The following is a 24,919-nucleotide window of genomic DNA, read 5'->3' on the forward strand; positions in this document are numbered from 1 at the left end:
TATTTTTCACACATCTGTAAAAATAGCAGATACTCAGGCTATTTTTACATAAAAGTACTCCTCAAAGGTAGGGGATCATTCCCTATTTAGAATAGGGTGCTGGTTAGCCCCAGCTCGTTTAACTTAAAAGCATACAGGCAACAAGTGTATATTTTAGTTTTTTTGCTGGGCTCTCCCCTTCCATTTGTAATTCACTCTCCAGCAGTGAGACTATGAATTCCTTAATGTTCACACAAGGACTTTGTGCAAGGTTCTGCTTGTGTGGTGCTACAGCTGAGTAGTGTTGTTATGAATTGTATGCACTAATATGTGACATAGGGGCAGATGTATTAATCTGCCTATAACGTTTGGCAAATAACGAGTCCCGCTTTTCCAGCATAACGTGGAGAAGCTGGCAAACGTTATAAGCAGATAAGGAGAGCCGTTATCCCCAGCGTGAACAGCTCTCCTTATCTGCTCCCTCGCCGCCCCGCACATGCGCACTCGCAGTCCCCCGACCTGGCCGGCTTTCTGGGCATGCGCAAGATCTCGCTAAAACCGCGAGATATCCAGCGCAGCCCAAGCCAGTTGCAGGGCTAGCGTTGTCCCCACAGTGGGGGATAGGACAGCGCTAACCTTGAGCTGGCGAAGCGGCCGGGGTGAATTAATGCCTTGAAGGCTGTTAATACATCGCCCCGGCCGTTAATCCCTGGGGGCGGGGATTGCAGGGGACAGCCCCGCCGAGCGTAACTCGGCGGGCTGTCACTAGCGCACGTTAGGTGCGCTTTTGATACATTAGGGAAATCGTAATCCCCCCAGTTAACCAGCGTTAAGTGCATTTTTGCACTTAACGCTGGTTCATACATCTGCCCCATAGTATTGTTTCATTAAATCTTTCCTAGTCAATCCCCATATATGGATGTGCCGAATTGCAAGTTATACAACTCTTCTAGTCATCCCATACGAAATGCTGTGTTAGTGTTTTACTGCAAAGTACTGTAACGTAATAATTTGTAAATGGATACGCCCAGTTACACACACACATTACTATGTCTCCTATCCTTTTAATCTACATACCCTGCTTGTGTCCTATTTGCGTTGTTTTGCAAGTAAAGGCCCATACACACTGGTTGATTATGTACCAACAGCAGCTCTGTTTTGCTGTTTGAGCTGCTTTCAGCTCAAAAGTCGCCCAGTGTGTACGGTCCGGCAATGAGCGCTGATGTGTGCTCCCATGTCATCGCCGTCCGCCACCGATCCTCTTTTGGTATTTCCAGCAGATGAGCGACAGGTGGAAAGCTTTCCATAGGGTCCTGCTTATGGAAAGCCGTCCAAAATTGCTTAGACGGGGAAAATAGCTCAGTATATATGTACCTCAAGACTCATTTTAACGGGAAGAGCCACATAAAGACACTCATTGATACCAAGTCACATGTTGCTCACTCATTGTGTAGTGCACGGAGGATACATGTATGTGGACACATCTGTATCATTTTAATGTCCCTGAGGGCATCCCACATGACAGATTACTGTCAAACACTGCATGCTCCTTCAATGCCTTTCAGACTGCTACACACGCACACCCATTCCGCAAACCTCGGTACTACCCTCATTCCATCAGACCACAACACCTTCTCCTTTACTAAAATTCAATGCTCCAGAGTACCTGTGTAGATGTGTGTATTCTTATTAAGCAGAGTGAGAGGAAAACAACTGACCGCCATAGAGGAGAGCAGGCAGTAGGCAGTCGTGGGATGAGTAGTGTCTCTGCTGCTGTCATGTATGTTTGGAGTGGGAGCAACTGGAGACAGTCATTTCTCTGCAAAGCCTCTTGTGCCAGGTGGGACTTGGTCTGATTACTAGTGTGGTGCTTCGGCCCTGCCTTGAGGAGGGTAACAGCTGCCATTGGGGAAGTATGTATATTGGTGCTGATCATCCGAAACAAATCCTATAGTTATTTTTCAAGACCATGTAATTGTGTACTCAGCACTCTTCCCAAAGAGAGACCAGCTCAGGTAAAATAAACTTCCACATCTGTGGTCATACCGCTTGAATACCATTATCAGTGCTAATAATACTATTACATGAGGATTTTTTTACCCTGTCCTAAAATATAGCATTTTAAGATGCAGTAATTGAACATTGTTACTGCAATCGTTTAATCCTGCGCAAAATACATAATCATATTCAAAATACAAATGAAAACGGTCTGTGCCTATATTGAAAATTGAAATAATTAGCTCCACCTGTGGATGGTTTAAAATGTGTCAGTAGGTAATGAAAGCACCTGTGCACCTGCCAGGTGACCTGGAAAACATGAACTGTGTGGGGTCCTGAGGACCGAGTTTGAGATCCCCTGCTGTAGAAGTAATGCTGGCCATACATCAGAAAGATCGATTGCGCTCATGATTGTGTCCGATTTCCCTTCAATTCCCCGGCAGTCCTTGGTGGTTTTTGGACACACGGGGAAATTTACTAAAGGAAATTTGTAAAAAATAGGTGTATTTGTATCCAGAAATACACTTATTTTTGACATTTACTATCCAGAAAATATGGCAATTCGTATTTGTATTGATAGCAAATCAATACGAATTGCCGTATTTTCTGGATAGTAAATGTCAAAAATAAGTGTATTTCTGGATACAAATACACCTATTTTTTGTACAAATTTCCTTTAGTAAATTTCCCCCACAATGTGCATACAATCCATCTTACAATCAATTGAGATTGTATGATTGGGTACAATATCTTTCTGATGTATGGCCACCTTTACATTGAGTAAAGGTTCACCCCCTTAGCATACTAAAGATTACAGCTGCTCTCATTGAAGGGGTTAGTAGCAGGTGTAACTGTCAACATTTAGTGTTGTGGATAAAGGTCTGTAAAACTTATGAAATTTAAATAATTGAGACTTCTACTTAAGGTCTTATTTCTTTTGCAGCCAATTTTCTTGCATCGGACGCTCACATACATGTCGCATCGCAACTCTCGATCAAATGCCAGAAGGTAATTTTACTGGTTAAATGTCTGGATGTATTAATTGTAAAAATGAACACTGGTGAAGTGTAGCATGCATTTGACTCTTTATACATATTAAAGATTGTATCTAAATTCAGTCCATGTCAAGGCAAAGTCTTCAGCTGTGTACACTCGATGTACACTCGATGCAATTTTAACTATATAGTCAAAATCGCATAGCAAGTTAATCAAAATTGTAGTGTTCAGCCAAATGCAATACTGATGGGATTCCGATCGTATGGCTAAAGAGACTGCAGGCGAGTCGATTGACTGCAACCTGGAGAATGTATTGGGCCAAATGGCAAGATCGTGTCAATTTTAAGTGCAGTTAGCCAAAATCGGATATTCAAAATTGGGCATTAGTCTGAATCTCCGTGTGTACGCACCAATAGTTTTGTCTCGGCTAGAGAGTCTCTTGTGGACATATGGTGCAATGGGCAGATGGATTTTGAACTTTTCAGTAAAAAAAAACATCCTGCGTAGTTCACATCGCACCGTGATTCTTTTGTAAAAGTATGTGTAGGCAATACTTTTATCGCACGCTGTTGTAGCGTATCGCAAGTGAATCAAACTAGATGCGATCTAGTACAAAACCCATCAAGCACAACTAGCACCGTGTGTGGGCAACTTCAAGCTTGGTACACACGTAAATATTTCTGTCTAATCTGTCTGGTGGGAGCAAATGATCAACCATTTGCGCCCAAAAGCTGGACAATGGACAAACACTTTTTTTTTTTTTATTAAATCAAACTGATTTGTCTGACCGACCAGTGTGTGTCTGCCAGCATTTGGGAGCTAATGGTTGATTGCCATTTGCTCCCACATTTTGCCACATTTTTGGGGGGGAGTGTTGGGGGCTAGCGAACCAGCAAATTACACCTGCAATGCTAGTTTGTGTGTGGTCCTTTTAATGCCAGAACAGCTGCGATCCTGCCTGCAGAGACACTAGCAACAGACCCTATAAGTCTATGTGGGGCCTTCATGGCTTGGACTTTTTTTCCAGCACATCCCACAGATGCTTGATTGGATTGAGATCTAGTGAATTTGGAGGCCAAGTCAACAATTGGTCATGTTCCTGAACAATGTTTGCAGTGTGATAGGGTGTAGTATCCTGCTGAAAGAGACCAGTGCAATCGAATATTGTTGCCATGAAAGGGTGTACCTGGCCTGCTACACAGTTTATGTAGTTAGTATAGGCTCTGGTACCCAGGATATTGCTCAAATTTGCAGCTGCACCTGGGTTATGTATGAACAGACTTGACCCGGTTCTGTGAGCCTGCTTAGTACCATGGTTATTTCTGGGTCACACTACAGGCAGCCCGTATTCAGTGTGACTGGGTTTGACTTTGCCTTTGTATAAGGTGTAGTGTGGTTCCTAGCTGAGAGACAGGTTGAAGACTCATTCATTAATGCTAAGAACAGGGTATAATATATCACAACCAATGGCATTTCTATTTTAATGAGATAATGTAAACTTCACCTGTCAATTGGCTGCCAACAACCAACCCTAGCGTGTATGTGAATGTGGTAGGGATATAGTTCATAAGCTCCACTAGGGAATTGTGTATTTAATATAAATATATTGCATAACAATTTATACTGCTGAGAAACGAATTGCACCCTTGTCATCTGTTTTTTATCACAAACGGTCCCTTCTGCTATCCTTATCTGCTGCTACAATGACATTGTTTTTCTCCAGCATCTCCCTTGTAATGGTATCATGTTACATGCTGCATGCATGTTCTTTCTATGAAATAATCCTGCAGTATACATATCACAGATGTAAAATGTTTCTTTTGCTGATACTGTTATGCCAATGTCTTCAAAGCTCCATTCTGTGAAAAACTAATTGGTTACAGTATTAGTTCCTGTCTTTTAAGGGCCATTTCCCAGGATATTACGATATTTATATATGTGATTCATGTGGCCTTAATTTCTCCTGGTAACCAACTAACCAGTATGAATTAAATCACTGCACTGCCATAAAGTATTCGTTTTGTCCTAGACTAATCACAGAAGCTAGGGTTTTATCTAGTTTTTGCATTTGTTTACTTGAAACTTTTACAAACATATTTATTACTTTATCGGTCTTCTTTCATGGTTGTTAATGTTATAACCACAATTGATGGAGGAAATGGAGAGCAGTTTTGTATTGACAGCAAATTGTAGTTTGCCAGATATAGTATAATATAATTGGATGCTAAGTAACCAGAAGCAGACGTGCAGCATGCATGCCCAAGTATATGCGGGGGGTGCAACTGAGCATACAGATAGAGCCAGGACTATCTGTACGGACCTTGACATGGTATGTTGCAATTCTTTTTAAGAGAAGTAAACCATAGTATTCTTTACTTTTTTTCTTTCTTCCATGTGGGACAGTGGAACCATGGGTATAGGTGGAGCTGGAGGAGCCTAGGCACCAATGTGATAACTTAGACATCTGGTTTCCCTATCCCTTATACCTGGGGTAGCAAACCCTAGTCCTCAAGAGCTACCAACAGTGCATGTTTTGCAGGTCTCCTCACAGAATCACAAGTGAGCTAATTAGCTCCATCTGTGTATCTTTTAAAATGTGTCAGTGATTAATGAGTGCAGCTGTGCAGCAGCTAGGTTGTCTGGAAAATGTGAACTGTTGGTAGCTCTCGAGGGCTAGGGTTGGCTACCACTGCCTTATACCCAGACCCCTGCATGAAAAATTCAGTTTATTTTTGGTGCCACATGCTCCTCTGCATTCTATTGAGGTCACTTGATTTTTGTTTTGAGTTTCCTATACGCAGGCTAAGATATTATTTTGGCCATTCTAGTAGCCCTGCTTTGCTCAACTGTACTTATGGCTTTTATCCGTAGCGTTTTGCAGCCTCTGGGTATCTTCTGCACAGTCTGTGCCAGGACCCAGACCGCCAACTAGCTTTCTCTCCTAGCTTGTTGGGGCTACTTACTGCTTCATCATTTTTTGGCGCGTTTATGTTGCGCGTGCTTGATTACCCTCCAGGATGATGGTGTCTCCATGGTTTATTATGTGGTGTGATGCCTACTTTGAGTGTAGGGCTAGTATTGTATCCTACTCCTACTGTCTACAGCTGTTCTGGGTCTTATTCTTTCTACAAGCATAATTGACTTGATTTCTCATCTCTTTTACTTCAGTGTATGTGTGTCAGTCCTTTTTGGTTTTATTTCAGCATAGAACTACACTTCAGCCGGTTCAGTTTCAGATTTCCTCCATAATCACTGTTATACCCTTTTGGTTTGGGATATGTGCTCCTCGCTCTTCTTTTTTGTCTGAGACCTTTGCCCACTTGGTACCACTTGTGGTTGAAGCCTGTTTGCTTCTTTTTGCAAGAGGTGTAATCGTGAGGCTTGAACACCTGAAGGGGAATGGGTATCTGACCAAGGTTTGGAATGAACAAACATAAAATCTTGACTAGGTAGGACATTTTCAGTGTGATATACACACCACCACCCGTCTAACCTTACTGAAGTGTTTTTTTGTTTTTGTTTTTTAGTTCAGAGGATGTCCACAACTATCTCTGCCAAATATCTCCACTGTCTGACAATTAGTTTTTTAAATATTGTTTTTTTAATTAAATGTTTTAACAAATGGACCCTTAGCTCCACTGGGGCAGGGACTGATGTGAATGTTCATCTATTCTCTGAATATATGTGCGCTAGTGTTCACTGTAGGATTTTTTTAGGGCAGGGTGCTGACCATCGAGCAGGGCACATTTTTCAATCGGGAGGGCACCACACACACACACACACACACACACACACACACACACACACACACACACACACACACACACAGTTGCGCCCAAGACAAAATGCCCACAGTAGTGCCCTGTAGAAAATGTCCCACAGCGGTGACATGGGTATCGTGCCCCCCAGCAGTGACACGGGCATCGTCCTAAGCCTAGCGGGAACACTATGCGCTATATAAGAAGCTGTTGATAAATAAATAAAAAAGTGTGGTCAGTAGACAAGTCAGCCCACATTAGATCACACACATAAGGTGTGTGATGCAAAAAGCTGGGATGTCTTCTTGATGGACAGATCTGTGGTTAGAAGTAAAAGGAAGGTGAGATACAGGGGGATTTGGATATGTTTTCTAGGAATATTTTCCCCACCATCCATATCTGAATGTTGCAAAATGCTCTTTAATGTACTGTGAAGTATTTTCTTCCTTTAACTTCATCTAATATCTTCTCATTTCTGCAGGAAAACCTTTAAAGTTAATGACCTGTTGTTAAAAGTGGAAAGAATGAGAGGAGATCATGATGCTGACAGGTAACCAATCTCTCTAGATGTTGCCAAGCTGACCCTGTGCAAACTCCTTATTCAGAGATATACAATATGTGCACGTACCCTCCTGTATTAGAGTATTTTCCTATAGCTTGTGAGCAGGGTCTTCATGCTCCTTTTTCTGCATGTTAACACCCAGGGTGAGATTTAATAGGATGAGAGACTTAGAAAGTGAGAGATTTGGGAAGAAATCTCCAGTTTTTTTAAAGCTGCAATCATTTACACTGCAAAATCAAACTGGTTTTGCAGTGTAAATGATTGCCACTTTAAAAAAACTGGAGATTTCTTACCAAAATCTTATGGTTTGTCACCAATTGTAAATTGTGGTATGCTGGTATTTAAAGGTTTGCACAGCAGGTTGCTTACATGCTCCATTATTTTTCATCCACGTTATTCAGCCATCAGTTGTAGTTCTGTATCCATGCTGTTGTCCCCACTTACCCATACCCCTTTTTTAATCGGGTGAATCACGGGATCCCGCCAGGCATTTACCAGACGTCTGGATCCCGACTGTCAAAACACCGACAGCCATAGAGGGAGAATAGAATAGGTGGCTCGTGTCTGCAGCGAGCCCTCAAGGGGCTTAGTTGCGCTCACTATGCTGTCTGGGTCCGGCCAGTCGGGATCCCACCGTCGGGCTAATGACTGTCTGGATCTCGACTGTTGGACACCTGTACCACACCCTTTTAACCTTCAAGTGAAATCCTGAGCAAGTTCTTGGTTGCTATTCGTAGTCACACTTAAAAGGAAGCTTTTTTTTTTCTTCCTGGTTTTCAAAGTGCAAACAAGGGATGGTTGCGCTACACACTAAATGCAGGTATGCAATTTAAAAGGACATTTATTACACAATTTCTCTATCATTCTTATGGGATACAGGGAGTCGTTCATAACGATGGGGAAAAGAGCTTATCCGAAGGAGACAGGCACATATAAAAATTTATACAGGGTGTACTGGCTCCTCCCCTCTGCTCCCCTCCCTCTAGCTTCAGTTTGAGAACTGTGCCTCAGGAGAAGCACGCATCAGGAAGAGCTCCAGAGAGTTTTTCTTCTGTTTTATTTTCTTTATTATTTTGGGGCTGCTGTTTGGACTTAACAGCAGCCCTGCGTCGTGGGAGACTAGGGGAAGGGTTCAGCTGCTGGCCACTTCAAGGTACCGAGCTGTCCCTGCCACAGGACCACCGTCCTGAGTGGGTGATGTTACCGCGGGCATTGCGCTGCAGCGCGCACACCCCTGGCACGCCGCACACCCCTAGTCCAGTCTGAAGACGTCAGTGGTGAGTATTACCCCGGGGTCCCCCGCCGTGGGGTCCCCGGGTTATTGTGCGGCAAAATGGCGGCGGTATGGCGGTGCCCTGCACAGGGACCGCGTAACCCCCTGCCTACACTGAGACAGGGTACAGTTCCTACAAAAAAGAGTAGGGATTGACCACCACCAGCGCTAGATATGATAACAACACACTGTTACTTCCCTTCTTTTTCCTATGTCCTTTTTTAGGAAACGGTATCCCTTTTCAGCTCCTTCCACTCATAATGACATGTAAAGAGAGCATATACAATTCATAGTGCATACCGTTTAATGTTTACAGAAAGGGGGAACATGTACATCAGGGTAAAAAAATTTCACAATGAGGGTAATAAAAGTCACACACATAAAATCCAATGGTAAAGTGCCAAGTGCAATGATGGATAAGGTGCTTAGAATCTAGTTACCAGATGTTGAGTGAACCATAAGATATACAGTTCAAAATGCGCATGTATTAAGACCTGGGTCGCCCGGGCACAACCTGGATCAGAAGAATGCTGCTGCCGGTCCCACGATCCCGCACCTCAAGTCCACCTGCTGGAGGCCGCCAGCAGGTGGACTTGAGGTGCGGGATCGTGGGACCGGCAGCAGCATTCTTCTGATCCAGGTTGTGCCCGGGCGACCCAGGTCTTAATACATGCGCATTTTGAACTGTATATCTTATGGTTCACTCAACATCTGGTAACTAGATTCTAAGCACCTTATCCATCATTGCACTTGGCACTTTACCATTGGATTTTATGTGTGTGACTTTTATTACCCTCATTGTGAAATTTTTTTACCCTGATGTACATGTTCCCCCTTTCTGTAAACATTAAACGGTATGCACTATGAATTGTATATGCTCTCTTTACATGTCATTATGAGTGGAAGGAGCTGAAAAGGGATACCGTTTCCTAAAAAAGGACATAGGAAAAAGAAGGGAAGTAACAGTGTGTTGTTATCATATCTAGCGCTGGTGGTGGTCAATCCCTACTCTTTTTTGTATCACTATTGAATTTCTGCGGGGTACTTGAGATATACCCCAAGGGAACGCATACCCTAGCTGCTAGTGCGCACTGGGGGAGACACTTAACTTTGTATTTTAAAGGGTACAGTTCCTGTTTTGTCCAGAGCAGTTACCAAAGAGGATTTGGACATTCCCCAATGTCAGTCTCAGTATAAAACGCAGGTAAGCTCCGGCGCCATTACGCTGGGCGGAGCTTACCCAGAGTGAGACCAGCTCTGTGAGGGCGCCAAAACCTGCTTCCTGCTTCTTCCCTGGCTGCTGGAAACGCCATTATACTGCTCCAGACACTCCTCAGCGGTGTGGATCAGAGGGAATCTGCTTGCAGAGACAGCTTCAGGTTTTCAGCGCTTGTGTACTTGTGCACTTGCCTGCTTACACTGTAAAGTACTGTTATTGATTACTGTACTGTATTACCAGCTCTTCTAATCGGAGAGCTAAGGTTATCAGGTGTATTGGTCTCCTCCATTATCCTCTGTACACCACCCCACTGGCTTGGTTAAGCTGTACAGATCAGATAAGGCTACACATAGTATTTATCTGGTTATTTCACACTGCATATCCACTGTGTGTGCGCGCTGTGTGAGGGGAGACTGTTTGTTTGTCACAATGGTGAGGAAACTTACATGTATGGTGTGCAGTGATAAGTTTGTGCCAGCATCTTCATCACAGGTTACTTGTGAGTCATGCATGTCCCCTCAAAGTACTGGGGTCCCCCCACAACTAACTGGGCAGCAAAGTAGCACACAGGACAGCTCACAGGAGCCAGCCTGGGCTACAGGTATAAAAACCATGCTTGAAACTGTAACTACACAGTTAACTGCTACTGCAGCACAGACCCAGAGAGTACAAAGGGAGCTGGCTGTCCTTTCTGCCAGAGTGGATGTAATTACTCCCACCCCTGGGGATACTCGTAAGAGAAAGACCCCCTCTCAAACCCCTGATTCCGGGGCTGACGATGGGGATGATGGTGATGATATGGATGATGCAGACGCAGGTGATGACGAGCCTGATGCTTCACAGTCACTACTGCGGGGCACAGAGCCATTGATTATGGCAATCAGGGAGGTGTTGGACCTTCCCTTAGCTGAATCCACAGCAGGTGATACCTTCTTTGCTACTCAGAAAAGGCAACAGGTAGTTTTCCCTGAGCAGGCTGACCTGGAAAGTACATTCAAGTCAGCGTGGAATAACCCAGAAATGAGGTTTAAAGTGGCTAAAAGGTTTAAGTCCACGTTTCCCTTCGATCCTGAGGGACGTAAGGTGTGGGAGGAGCCACCAGAGGTTGATTCTTCTGTGTCTCGCTTAGCCAAAAAGATGGTACTCCCAGTACCAGGGTCGTCTTCACTTAAAGACACCACGGACAGAAAGGTTGAAAACACTTTGAAGTCCATTTTTACTGCTAGTGGCGCGTGTCAGCGTCCTGTATTAGCTAGTTGCTATATGGCCAAGTCCATATACACGTGGGCCTCCCAGATACAGGAAGGTCTTCTGGGCGACATGACAGTTGCACAGGTGTCTGAAAAATTACACCATATTCAGGACACTGCTAAAGTTCTGTGTGAAGCGCAGAAGGAGTTAGGAGCCATTAACGGCCGTAACTCAGCCATGGCAGTGTCAGGGCGCAGATCCCTCTGGCTCCGGCAGTGGGCAGCTGACGCTGACTCCAAAAGGAGTGTAGAAAACCTCCCCTTCACAGGTGGCAGGTTATTTGGCAGTGATTTAGACGAATTAATCTCTAAAGCCACGGCGGGAAAGTCCACTTTCCTGCCATCCACTCCACAGGCGCCGAAGCGTCCTTTTCAGGCTCACTCCCAGCAGCAGTCCTTTCGGGCTAGTAAATTCCGCCCTAAAGCAAGGGGTGGTTCAAACGCTGCAAGAGGCTCCCGTGGTAAATTCAGGAAGCCTTCCGCTTCGGCCACCGCAGAGCGGCCATCTGGGGCAGCTGCAGGGAAACCCGCAGCATGACGGTGGGGCTCCACCATTAGCTCCGGCAGAGGTGGGAGCCAGACTGGCGTTCTTCGGCCAGGTTTGGGAAGCCTCGTGCCTCAATTCTTGGGTACAGGCTCTTATTACGCACGGCTACAAGCTGGAGTTTGCAGTTCAGCCACCTCAGAGGTTCTTCAAATCAGGCCTCCCAGCGTCCCCAGAGGACCAAGTGGTGTTGCAGCAAGCAATCCAAAAGCTGGTGCAGGCCAAGGTTATAACCCGGGTCCCTCCCCTAGAGAGGGGGCAGGGTTATTACTCAAACCTATTTGTAGTTCCGAAACCGGACGGGTCAGTGCGCCCAATTCTGAACTTAAAATCCCTGAATCCCTTCTTGAAAGTAACCAAATTCAAGATGGAGTCCTTGCGGGCCGTGATAGCGGCACTGGAGGAGGGGGAGTTCTTGGCGTCCCTAGATGTGAAGGACGCCTACCTTCACATCCCAATATGGCCCCCTCATCAGAAATATCTGAGGTTTGCGCTGCTAAACGAGCATTATCAGTTTCGCGCACTGCCATTCGGCTTGTCCTCAGCCCCGCGCATATTCACCAAGGTGATGGCGGAGATGATGGTGGTTTTAAGAAAAAAGGGTATCTGTGTGATACCATACTTGGACGACCTGTTAGTAAAGGCGCGGTCGCCACAGGAACTACAGACAGCTCTACAAGTTACCATACAGACCCTGTCGGGCCATGGTTGGCTCCTGAATCTGGCAAAGTCTTCTCTGATCCCTTCACAGAGACTCCAGTTCCTGGGCATGGTGATGGACACAGCTCTCATGAGAGTGTCCCTGCCACAGGACAAGGTGTTGGACATCCAGCGGCTGGTCACAGACTTGCTAAGGACCCCCCAGGTGACAGTACACCAGTGCATTGTCCTATTGGGAAAGATGGTCGCCTCTTTCGAGGCTCTCCAATTCGGGAGGTTTCACAGCAGGATTTTCCAGCTCGATCTCCTAGGGAAGTGGTCCGGTTCACACCACCAGATGCACCGGCGCATTGCGTTGTCATCTCGGACCAGACTGTCACTACAGTGGTGGCTCCACACGCCCAACCTGCTGGCAGGGCGTCGGATTGGCATCCAGGATTGGGTCTTAGTCACCACGGATGCAAGCCTCACGGGATGGGGGGCAGTGACCATGGGTCAGTCCTTTCAGGGCAAGTGGACCCTATGGGAAACACGCCTCCATATCAACAGCCTGGAGTTACGTGCTGTGTATTACGCACTTCTGAAGGCGGGCCCTCTCCTCAGCGGTCAGGCGGTCCGTATACAATCAGACAACGCCACCACTGTGGCATTCCTGAACAGACAGGGCGGGACCAAGAGCAGGCCCTGTATGAGGGAAGCATCGAAGATCCTGTCCTGGGCAGAGAGTCATTGCCAAGCGCTCTCGGCCATTTTCATACCCGGGGTGGACAACTGGGAAGCAGACTTCCTCAGTCGCCACGAGCTCCACCCCGGGGAATGGAGTCTACACCACCAGGTATTCAATTCTCTGGTGGCTCGGTGGGGGACCCCACTGGTAGACTTGATGGCATCAAGAAACAACTGGAAAGTATCCAGGTACTTCTCGAGGGCAAGAGACCCTCAGGCAGAAGGAGTGGACGCCCTCTCCATACCGTGGACGTTCAACAGCCTGGTCTATGTCTTCCCACCGATTCCCCTAGTGGCTCGGGTGCTAAGGAAGATAAGAAGAGAAGGAACCGAGGTGATTCTGGTGGCCCCAGACTGGCCACGAAGAACGTGGTACCCGGAACTTCTAAGTCTGCAAAGGGACTCGTGGCGCCTACCTCTGCAAAGAGACCTGCTCATGCAAGGACCGTGCGTCTTCCAGGCCTTGGAACAGCTGCGTTTGACGGCCTGGAAGTTGAACGGCAGATCCTGACTCAGAAGGGGTTTCACACTTCGGTCATCAGAACTATGACAAGTGCAAGGAAACCGGTAACAGCTGCACATTACCACCACATCTGGAAAAGATATGTGGGTTGGTGCGAACAGGGAAAGTTTTCTCCATCAGAATTCAGACTTGAAAGATTTCTTAGCTTTCTTCAAGCTGGTCTGGATCTCGGCCTACGCCTAGGCTCTTTGAAGGTGCAGGTATCTGCGTTATCAGTTTTCTTCCAGAGGAAACTGGCTAATATTCCTGAAGTGCAGACATTTCTGCAAGGAGTATTGCATATACAACCTCCTTTTGTGGCCCCTACTCCACCGTGGGACTTGGATGTTGTGCTGCAGTTCCTTAAATCCTCCTGGTTTGAGCCCTTGGAGGAAATTGACCTGAAATATTTAACCTGGAAGACAGTGGTCTTACTGGCCCTAGCTTCGGCTAGGAGGGTCTCGGAACTAGGGGCATTGACTTGCAAGAGTCCTTATTTGATATTCTTTGAGGACAGGGCAGAATTACGCACTAACCCGCGTTTTCTGCCCAAAGTGGTGTCTGCGTTCCATGTGAACCAGCCAATTGTGGTTCCTGCTGGTGGGCCTCATTCTGAGGTGCCGACGTCCTTGGACGTAGTAAGGATTCTCCGTGTCTACATCAGGAGAACAGCAAGGATTCGTAAAACTGAGGGACTTTTCGTCCTTTATGATGCCCAAAAGATTGGACGTCCTGCTTCCAAGCAGTCTATTGCACGATGGATATGTGCAACCATTAAACAGGCTTATGCGGTAGCAAAGCTGCCTATGCCTGTTGGGGTGAAAGCTCACTCTACTCGTTCCGTGGGGACATCCTGGGCGGCTGCCCGAGGAGTTTCGGCCTTACAATTGTGTAGAGCAGCCACATGGTCTGGCCAACACACTTTTGTCAAATTTTATAAGTTTGATGCTCTGGCCACTGAGGATACTCAGTTTGGGCAAGCGGTGCTGCGGCAATAGGTTCCGCACAATCCCGCCCGTTCTGATATCTTTGGTATATCCCCATCGTTATGAACGACTCCCTGTATCCCATAAGAATGATAGAGAAAATAGGATTTTAATACCTACCGGTAAATCCTTTTCTCGAAGTTCTTATGGGATACAGGGCACCCGCCTCTGTGCGGAGGTTTGCCTTGCTCACTTTGTGAGATATGGACCAATTCTGGGTCCTTCTGCTACCCTTCTTGTTCCTGGCGGACATAGGGTGTAGGTTACCTAGGTAACTTAATCTTACATAGTGTACCTTAAAGGTCCACGAGTGTAAATTGTCACTTAGGTGATAATTCTATGCATTGTTCCAGTTGGAACACAGTTCAAAATAGTTGTCATGTTGACATGTTCTTAGGCCCTTAGACTTCCCAGGTTATGGGGTTGCTAATGTGGTCTGTTATGTTGAATGTTGGGTGTGCTGGATGAATCTCACCACGGTAAATATACACATATTCCTCTCATATTGTTCTTCTCCTTCGGCACAGTTCACTTAACTGAAGCTAGAGGGAGGGGAGCAGAGGGGAGGAGCCAGTACACCCTGTATAAATTTTTATATGTGCCTGTCTCCTTCGGATAAGCTCTTTTCCCCATCGTTATGAACGACTCCCTGTATCCCATAAGAACTTCGAGAAAAGGATTTACCGGTAGGTATTAAAATCCTATTTTTACATTTAAAACATGGGTGGAATAGCTTAAAGCTGATGCAGCGAAACGTATTGGTACACTTGAATTGCTGCCATCATACACCCTTCCCAGTGTGAGTCTCCAGGTGCCCAATTTGGGGAGTAGGAACAAGACCTAACTGCAAACATGGACTATAGGATGGTCATAGAGGCACTATTGTTTGCTGTGGAGGAACGCCACCTCTCTAATTTGTCAAATAACGAGATCCTACAAGTCCTTCTCGGGCTCACTCAAGCCAAATAAATCCTATTGGAGGAAGCACAGTGGCTATTTACCGCAGACTCCCTTCTATTTACCTGACACCAGGACTCACAACACCTTTTGGGCCCAAAAAGGAACGGGACATATCTGAATATAAGGTGACTTTTTTTTCAATTATCTCACAAAAATCTTACTAACACGTGTATGAATGACTGCAGCAACTTTTCTCATTCAACTTTTTCATGATTTTTTACATCCGCTTTTTTAAGCTATTCCACTCATGTTTTAAATGTAAAATTGTAATAAATGTCCTTTTAAATTACATACCTGCATTTAGTGTGTAGCACAACAATCCCTTGTTTGCACTTTGTTTCACCTTTTAGGGGAGTGACACCCCCTCTCTTTACTGGTTGCAGCTTGGCACAACAGACTCATACAGGTGCCATTCTGTAGTTTTGTCTGATTCTGGTTAGCTGATTCTTTCCAGTCATTGCTGTAATGCTGGAGGCTGCTTGACAAAACAATTGTTTGGTATTTTGTGCCTTAAAATCTCTTTCAATGTATCTATTTGTGCATTCCTTTAAACTGTTTAGGCTGTAATACTATAGCCTGCTGGCTTCTGCCTTTTTTATTGGTACTTGAGGTGTGTACACAAGGTGCAATTTTGGTCGCTGAGTGATTTTGGCTTAATATCACTTAAGCCCCGTACACACGGGGGAGATATATTGCTCAGCAATATATTGCTAGCAATACATTGCTAAACAATATATTGCCCAGTGTCTCCTTTTCATCAGCGACCAGAGATGGTTGCTGATGAAAGGGAACCTCTGCCGGCGGTGCCGCAGAGGTAATTAGCTGGTCGCAGGAGCAAGCTCCTGCGACCAGCGATTACAATGGGGCTGAAAACGGGAGTGCCGGGGCACACTTCCATCACTGGCAATATGGTCGCCTGCGACCATATTCCCAGCGATTATAGCCCCTATCGCACCCTTGTGTACACAGCTTTAGTGACCAAATCGCTCAGTGCACCGTTTTCACCAGTGACCAGTGATTTTTAGCCATAATCAAAGGAGCATGCTCCTGCAACCAGCGACAATTAAAAGCTAATGCGGGCGTTCGCTCCTATCGAATTATCACCTGTACACACTAAAAACACCCCGTGTGTACAAATGTTTTTAGTCTGGTGAATTTGTGTCCAGTGTATCAAGAACAACTGCTCTAATGCAAATAAATAACAAATCAGTACAGAACAAAACCAGAGTTGCAGAAAAACAACTAGAAGCCAAAAAGATAGTTTTCTGAAGGTGGATTTTACTTTTCTTCATTGAATCATCTTGCCCCTTTCTACTGTAGTTTGAGTGAGCCTAATACCAGCATATTTAGATTTAAAGGTATGCATAGATTTTATTTACACAAACCCATTAAAGTCATTATTTTTTTATTTTTACATAAATTGGAGTAAGCTATAAACTAAATATTTGTTTTGCTTTTTCCCTTTTTTTAATTTTTTTAGTTTGTCTGCTCACCTACAGCTGACATTCACTGGCTTCTTCCATAAAAGTGGTATGTATCTGGTGTCTGGTAACATGTTTATCTGCCATGCCTGCAACTAATATATTACTTCTCCTTAGATAAGCCATCTCAAAACTCTGAGAATGAACAAAATTCTGTAACATTGGAGGTTCTGCTGGTGAAAGTGTGTCATAAGAAGCGCAAGGTAACTGCTTGATTGCGCGCTACACTTTAAAATGTGGTCTAGATTGGCCTTGATTTTAACATAATCATAGTGTCATGTGAATCAATTAATACATTATTTGCGTTCGCCGATGTACAAATAAGTATGTCTATAGTGGGTTAAGGTGCGTACACACGGGGGAGATATATTGCTCAGTGTCTCCTTTTCATCAGCGACCAGAGATGGTCGCTGATGAAAGGGAACTTCTGCTGGCGGTGCCGCAGAGGTAATCAGTTGGTAGCAGGAGCAAGCTCCTGCGACCAGAGATTTAGAATGGGGCTGAAAATGGAAGCGCGCACCTGGCGATTTATCGCTGGGGCACACTACCATCACTGGCATATTTCCAGTGATTATAGCCCATATCGCTGCAGTGTGTACACAGCTTAAGTTCTAGATCATGGGAAGTGCTCCCATTTTGCTTAAAGGTGTCTACTTTAACTTTTAACTATGCTCATCATTGAAACGTTAAATATCCAATGTATGTACGCTAAAAAGTTGAAATGTCTCACCTCCCCCCGTGTTCCCTTGCTTGTTCCCTTGCTTGCAGCTGCTCTGTAATCCACAAAAAAATCCTAGTATACGTGAGTATACATGGCCAATAAAAGTTGATTCTGATTAATAGGGATTTATTTATAAATGTATAAATGGCAGTACTAGCAAGGAGGGAAGTAATTGTATTTAGATGAAGCATTCCTTGACTAATGTAAGCTGTTGTGGTTATTGTGCAGGATGTAAGCTGTCCCATAAGACAGATCCCCACGGGAAAGAAACTGGTGCCTTTGAATCCTGACCTCAATCCTTTAAAAGTCAACAACTTCCCCTCGCTGGCTGTTTCTAGCAATGAGTTTGAGCCAAGCAACAGTCACATGGTAAAATCGTACTCTCTGCTCTTCCGAGTCACCAGTCCAGGCCACCGTGACTTAAATGGCTTATCTAATGGAGAGACCAATGAGAACATAGGTGTGTATCATTGAAAATGAGTAGGCTGTTCAGTTTCCAAGTGAGTACCAAAAGTATGATTTATATGGATACTTTAGTTTGGTTTATTATCCAACAAGAAAAGAAAAATTACCAAACCATCCACTTCTATGGTTACGGTATCTTAGATCTACAATGTAGAGGTACTAAAGATTCTATAAATGCAGAGATGAGGTTGTCCATAGCAACCAATCAGACTGTTAATCATTTTCTAGGATACAATAGAGAAATGTTGGACGGAATCTTATTGGTTGCTGTGTGACACATGACCAATTTCTGTGGATCTCTGTATTCACTTGATTAAGACCTTGCAAGTATACATTTTCACAACTTGTTTTTAGGAATCTGTGCAAACATGTGAAACACTCCTATCCCAGCATAAATCCGTGTATGGTGATAGGGATACTTGGTTTTAATATTCATCTTCCTATTCGTACGATCACATAAAATGAATAAAGGTCAAAGGTGATTGACAGCCATCCGCTCTAGTTTTGCTGATGATAAAATATGTGGACAAACCGAAGCATATCGACCATATAACTGATGAGAAACCTTATACCAATTGTCATGGTGAATGACAAAGCAGACGCACTAGGTTGTAGCCATACAACAAAGATTAGAAGCCACTGCTTTAATAACAGCAATATGTGTTTAGAATTTGCAGATAACAATGAAGCTTTTTCTTCTCCCCATTAGACGTCACAGAAGATCCTCCTGCCAGAAGAAAGAGAAACTCCTCAAACCGGGATGAAGAGAAGACTTTTGTTGCACAAATGACTGTATTTGATAAGAACAGGTAAGTCATTTGCTGCTTTGTGGGAATAATGCTCAACAGTTCAAAGTTAATTCGAAGATGTTCTTGTCTCTAGGCGTCTGCAGTTACTAGATGGAGAGTATGAAGTTGCAATGCAAGAGATGGAGGATTGTCCTGTCAGCAAAAAGAGAGCTACGTGGGAAACCATTTTGGATGGCAAGGTATACTGTTATATTTAGGTGCCACAATTGTTTAGCCTAGCAGTTTAAAGGTTTTAGATAAAAGGGGAATGTTTGGGTTATTGGGTCGACACGGGTTAGGTCGATACAATCATAAGGTTGACCGTTTTGAGGTTGATAGTCAAAATGTCGACTATGGGATCGTAGCTGAAAATGTATAGCTCCGGCTATATGGCTTTCTTATTTCAGGAATATATTATACTAGAAAAAGTCATTCTTGAGATCACATTTTCACCAGGTTGGTGAGTGGCTCCTTCCCTCATAAGAGCAGCTTTGGATAAAGACCCTATGATTCTAATATCTTGGCTGTTTGTCCATTTGCTAAACAAAATGTGCTTTGTGATCAAGTCTGAATAACCCTCAGAGTCAAGTGTTTTTAGATGGTTTCCCACCTTCCAAGTGTTGTGGGTTGTTTTTTTTTATGCTTTTATGTACTGCTGTCATTAATACTGTTTTATTGCCCATTTACAGAGGCTGCCACCATTTGAAACTTTCTCCCAAGGTCCAACCCTACAGTTTACCCTAAGGTGGACAAGTGATGCAACAGATAAGTCCACCGCACCCATTGCTAAACCTTTGGCAACCCGTAACTCTGAGAGTGCTCCCCAAGAGCACAAACCAATTGCTGTTAAGCCCATGCAGACTATAGGTAAGAGTATAACTTTCTTTTATTAGCGGTACTTTGCAAGGCTAAGGCTAGATTAACAATGTCCAGTATGTCTTTAATTCTGCATTTCCATCCTACAATTACAAATAAAAAAAGATGTTGCACTTCTCCCTTTCAGCGATCATGTATGTGACCAGATCATTTAAAGAGGCTTTCTAGGCTCCTCATTTAAAGATAATGGCCTTGTGTTTAACATGGTTTGTTGATAGACATTAAAAGAATGTGTGTAAATATACAGAGCTGGCTTGGGTAGTAATGTTCAGTTATATCAATCAGGGGAGCAGATGTATTAAGCCTGGTGAGAAGATAAAGTAGAAGTTGAGCACGCACCAACCAATGAGCACGCACCAACCAATCAGCTGTTTTTGAAAAATGACAGTTGATTGGCTGGTGCGTTATCACTACTTTTATCTCCACTTTATCTCTTCACCAGGCTTAATACATCTGCACCTTTGAGTTATAAATGCACATTTTTGTATCAGCTTGGGTGGACACTACACGGACTGCTCCTCCACCCTCATCTTTTGGACAGTTTGCCAACCTCATGGCCTGCTGTCACAGAACCGACCTCCTGGCACTAGGATAAAATCGTGGTCAGCATTTGGTGACAGATAAGCGCTTCCCAGTCTGCTGGAAGCCATTGCACTGGTGATCACTGGCAGTACTGGTAGCAATCCTTTCTGGGGGAGTTTTATTTATTTTTTGCTTGTCCCTGGACTTGCAGGGGGATGCTTTCTTAATACAAGAACTATGTGGTTTGTAAGGTTTCTTTTATAGGTTTTAGAAGACCTTAGGGTTCATAAAAAGAAGGCTTTCCAAAAGGAAAGGGCTGCTCCTGAGCGGCATGCCTACACATATTCAGTCTGCAAATAAAAGGTTTTCTGTCTAGTGCAGGACTACACAGGCCCTTTTGATCATTGATTTCCCCCCCCCCCCCACACTTTAGTTTTGTCAGCTGAACAGGAAGTGGACTGAGTAGTATCTATATCCTTAGCCATGCATGCTGGTGGCTTATAGGCTTCCTGTGCTGCCTACCGCAACCTCTGACCAGCAACAGCTCCCTCACTGCACCACTACATCCTAACCCACAGCAATCTCTTTTAGAACCTGCTTTGGTTCCGTCCCAGTCTGTACAGAGCTTGCTCCAAGTTCCACTTCCCTGCAACAAACCTTAGGTTCTGCAAACAACCTAGACAGAGGAGATTTTGGTCCTCACGCAGACAGATGACGTCCAGTCAGAGCATTCCTCGGAGGATGAGGCTACGTCCTACGATTCTGATGGCATAACATTTTATTGGGACAGGATGACCACATGACCTTAGACAGAGTGGAGAATACCATCAGGGCAGGTCCATCGATCTTACAAATGTAAAGATACTGATCAGCAATCTGCCTCCGAGGAGGATCCATCACTCTTTCCACATTCTCAATTAAGTGACCTCTTAAGGGAAGCCTGGTCACACCCTAACTAGAACTTCTTGATCTCCAAGCGCATCACCTCCTTTTACCAGTTCTCTGAAGGAGACCGAAAAAAGTGGGAAACACTGCTAGGTTGGAAAAATCGTCAACCTTCCCTAATCCGGGTGTGACGTTACTTAAGGATCCCACAAACCGGAAAATGGAGCAATTTCTTAAGTGAAATTTCACTAACACTGGTGCAGCTATTCTTCCTGCTTTTTGTTTTGGATTTAATTTTCCAAGGCCTTTGGCAGTTGGGTGGACTCCTTGGGCGAAGGTTTTCGGTCAGTGCAATGGTGTTTAGACTTGCTGTCCACTGTGCATAACATACGTGAGGCTAGAACATATTTAGGTGAAGCAGCTCTGGATTCTGGCATCTTTGACATCTAAGATTTTGGGGAATCTTTTGGCATAGCTCGTGGCAAGCCAATTAAAAAAAAAAAAAAAAAGTCCCTTAACCTTTTTAAGGAGATATTCTCTTCGTCCTGGAATTGGATAAGATTGTGGATATGGTTGCAGCTTCTAAAACTTTTATTTATCCCTTCTGCGGCACATAGAGCCAAGCAGACTTCCTTTCGTCGGCTGGGCGAAACAAGAGGACAAGCAAGGCCTAAAGTTCTGGGCTTTCATGCCAAGCCCATCAAACCCAAGGGGCAACAGACTTAAGGTGGTCATACACATGCAGATTTATCTGCAGATCTGTCTGGTTGGAACAAAAACATGGTTATGGATGAGAGCAAATGACAGTTGACCATTTGCTTGGAAATGCTGGAAAACTGACACTGTCACTCATCTATAACCATGTTTTTGTTCCAATCAGCCAGATCTGAAGATAAATCTTACTAGTGTATGGGCACCTTTAGTCCAGCTGCAACCAGGCTCCTAAACCAGCTGACAAGCTTGCAGCATTATTGCCTCTTCCATGGTGGGTGGAAGGCTTCTACAGTTCACTGGCATCTGGCTGAGGACTGCACTCTTGGGTTTCTGGAATTGTATCCAGAGTATAATCAGTCACCATTTGGGAGCATCCACCAATACTAATATTTTTTAATACTTTTTAACCATTCTGCTAGTTGAAAAGGCTACCGCTCTCAAACCTTCAATCCGTTCCAGAAAGTAAGTCTTAGGCGCTGGAGGCTAAGTGTTGTAACTTGGTACCCTGCAGCCACCACATAAGAGGATTGCCAAAGTCTAAAACTACAAGAAAAAAAGGGAAATATGTATGGCGCTCAAAGGTAAACAAGATGAATGACAATTTATTAAAACAAACAAGCAATACAAATACAGACAGTACAGTTATTAAAAGGAGCTGCAGCTGCAGACTTACACCCATCATCACAGACGCAGTGGCAGAGCGCCGTGTGAGCCATACAACCTGGGAGGTCTGCACTAAAGGAGGCGGCTGCTGTCGGGACAACACAAACGGCTGAGTCCCTGCACAAGCCCAGGACAGCCGAGCGGTACAAGGGGTGAGCGAGCGCTGCGGCGCACTTTTGTCAATTGACTGACTTTCAATTTGAATCTACTGCCGTGCGGCAAGAACTTTGTGGAGGCAGGACGGACACTGTCTATCTTATCAACTAGACAGAAGTCCTTGCCCCCAACTGCACAGGCACATGTACACCAAAATAGAGTGTCTTATTGCCAAAACTTAATGCGCATAACAGCCTTCATCTAAATCCATATGGTCTTTTTCTTTGGACGATTCTAGTCCCTAACAAGAACTTTATTGGGACCCACTTGGTAGCTATATCCCCGATAAGAAAAGGATTAATATATATGGTCGTATTCACATCCCAGTGGTAATAATTTTGTTGCACCAATTAATGTGCTTTTAATAACTGTACTGTCTGTATTTGTATTGCTTGTTTGTTTTAATAAATTGTCATTCATCTTGTTTACCTTTGAGCGCCCCACATATTTCCCTTTTTTTCTTCAATCCGTTCCCTCCACAAAGCAGAAATTATCCTAGTCCTGCCTCCCCAGGTTGGAACAGGCTGTAACCAACATCTATTTTTCTTGGTGCAAAAGATCGACATGTCTTTCTGTCCCTTACATAACATTCACAACCTGAACCGGTTTCCAGGTTCTGGATCCGGTCTTTTTGGTCCATTGTACAGGCTCTGGAGCTTGGAGATTTCATAGCCTCATTGAACATTTGGGGCATGCCTTTTGGCCTCTCCACTGTAACAAGATTTTTCGAAGGTCACGGTGGTGAGGGCTTCCCACCTCTGTCTTCAGGTGATCTGCATTCTCCCATATCTAATAACAAATATGAGAGAACAACAACCGGCGCTGATTATAAATGGTGGCTCGTGAAGAGGCTTCCTCTTTAGTTTCCACAAATCCTACTGGGATCCCAGTGAATATCACTATTGGACCACACTGACCTGGGTGTGGGTCCCTATGTACACATAGCGTTTTCTTTGTCCAAATATCTTTATTCACCAATCCACATGTCATAAATGATTCCACGAACTGACCTGGGAAATGGTCCCTATATTCACATAAAGGTATCTTTGGACAAAGTGTGTTCTCCAAAATCCCTCCAGAATCAACCAGCAACGCACATCATAGGCATAAGGAGACAAACTGACCTGTATTTAGGTCCCTATATTCACGTAGCGTGTTCTTTAGTCACTCACTCCTTTTCAAATAGACCAAAGTATACGCGGTCACCGAATTTTCTCCAAGACAAATTTTTAATTCCCAAATGGATAAAAAACATACAATAAAATGTAGTAAAACAGTGGGAGCTTTACACAGGCAGAGACCAATAACACTGTATTATTCCTCCTCACCCGGAATGAGTTGGAACAATCTGTGATGCCCTGATGGTAGGGTAGATATCAGCCTTTCCTGTGTCCAGCGTCCCTGTACACCAACGCGTTTCTGACGTCACCGTCCTTCCTCAGGGTGTACTAGACACATGTCCCTTTGGGATATATATACCCAAGGGGATTACTTCAAGAGGAGGGATCAAACCTCCCCTTACCGTGGTCACATAAAAAACCCGGAAGCACCAACATTCACATAGCATATTACCATTAAACTAAATATACATGAGATCAATACATAAAACCTGTATCCATAATAATACAACTACTAGTTATATAATGTGTGCCAATATTTGGTTTTTCGCTGGTTAATGCAGGAAATCCATGGCACATAACGTTCCTGGTGTTAGAGTTAACCAATTTACAAATCCCGCTCCCCATTCTCCAATACGCGAGTCTGTACGCGTCACTTCCCCCCTGTGACACGCACAGTACCCAGTTCATACAGCAGGAAGGTCCGTTCGTGTCACTTCCTCTCTGTGACACGCATAGCAGCTGGTTCGCACGTAGAAGGATCACTTCTGACATTGGACGCCCGACTTCCGGTAGCTTCTAACCGCTCTGACTCCTCCACTTAGTTTCGGAGCTATGTCCGGTGTTTGGACCGCATGCAGCTGGAACGCAAGCGGCTTGGGAGCATACTTCCTGCTTTAGTAATAGGCGGAAGTTGGATTTTGTATGGAACCCGGTACTTGACACGCATACCGGAGTGTATGGTGGCCCGCACATCCCCTCTCTCAGAGATTCATTTTTTCACATAAAACATTAAGAGAAAAAAAGATGAAAATTAATCATAAGGACTATGCGCCATTACCATGTTACCATACACATTAGGATACTTCTATTAAAAAATTCGCATATATTAATAAAA

At 44.5% G+C, this 24,919-nt stretch overlaps 1 protein-coding gene across 1 annotated transcript in view; it reads left to right on the top strand.

Moving 5' to 3' along the window:
- Positions 1-24,919, top strand: part of SUZ12 (SUZ12 polycomb repressive complex 2 subunit) — a 49,801-nt gene that overhangs the window by 11,301 nt on the left and 13,581 nt on the right. Inside the window, exons 3-10 of the mRNA XM_083148233.1 lie at positions 2,921-2,985; positions 7,213-7,281; positions 16,894-16,943; positions 17,012-17,097; positions 17,844-18,075; positions 18,790-18,889; positions 18,963-19,068; positions 19,558-19,735. Coding sequence (XP_083004359.1) covers positions 2,921-2,985; positions 7,213-7,281; positions 16,894-16,943; positions 17,012-17,097; positions 17,844-18,075; positions 18,790-18,889; positions 18,963-19,068; positions 19,558-19,735 — 886 coding nt within the window. The remainder of the gene's footprint in view (positions 1-2,920; positions 2,986-7,212; positions 7,282-16,893; positions 16,944-17,011; positions 17,098-17,843; positions 18,076-18,789; positions 18,890-18,962; positions 19,069-19,557; positions 19,736-24,919) is intronic.

The sequence above is a fragment of the Crinia signifera genome, chromosome 6 (assembly GCF_055691185.1).
Source record: "Crinia signifera chromosome 6, ASM5569118v1, whole genome shotgun sequence".
Taxonomy (NCBI): domain Eukaryota; kingdom Metazoa; phylum Chordata; class Amphibia; order Anura; family Myobatrachidae; genus Crinia; species Crinia signifera.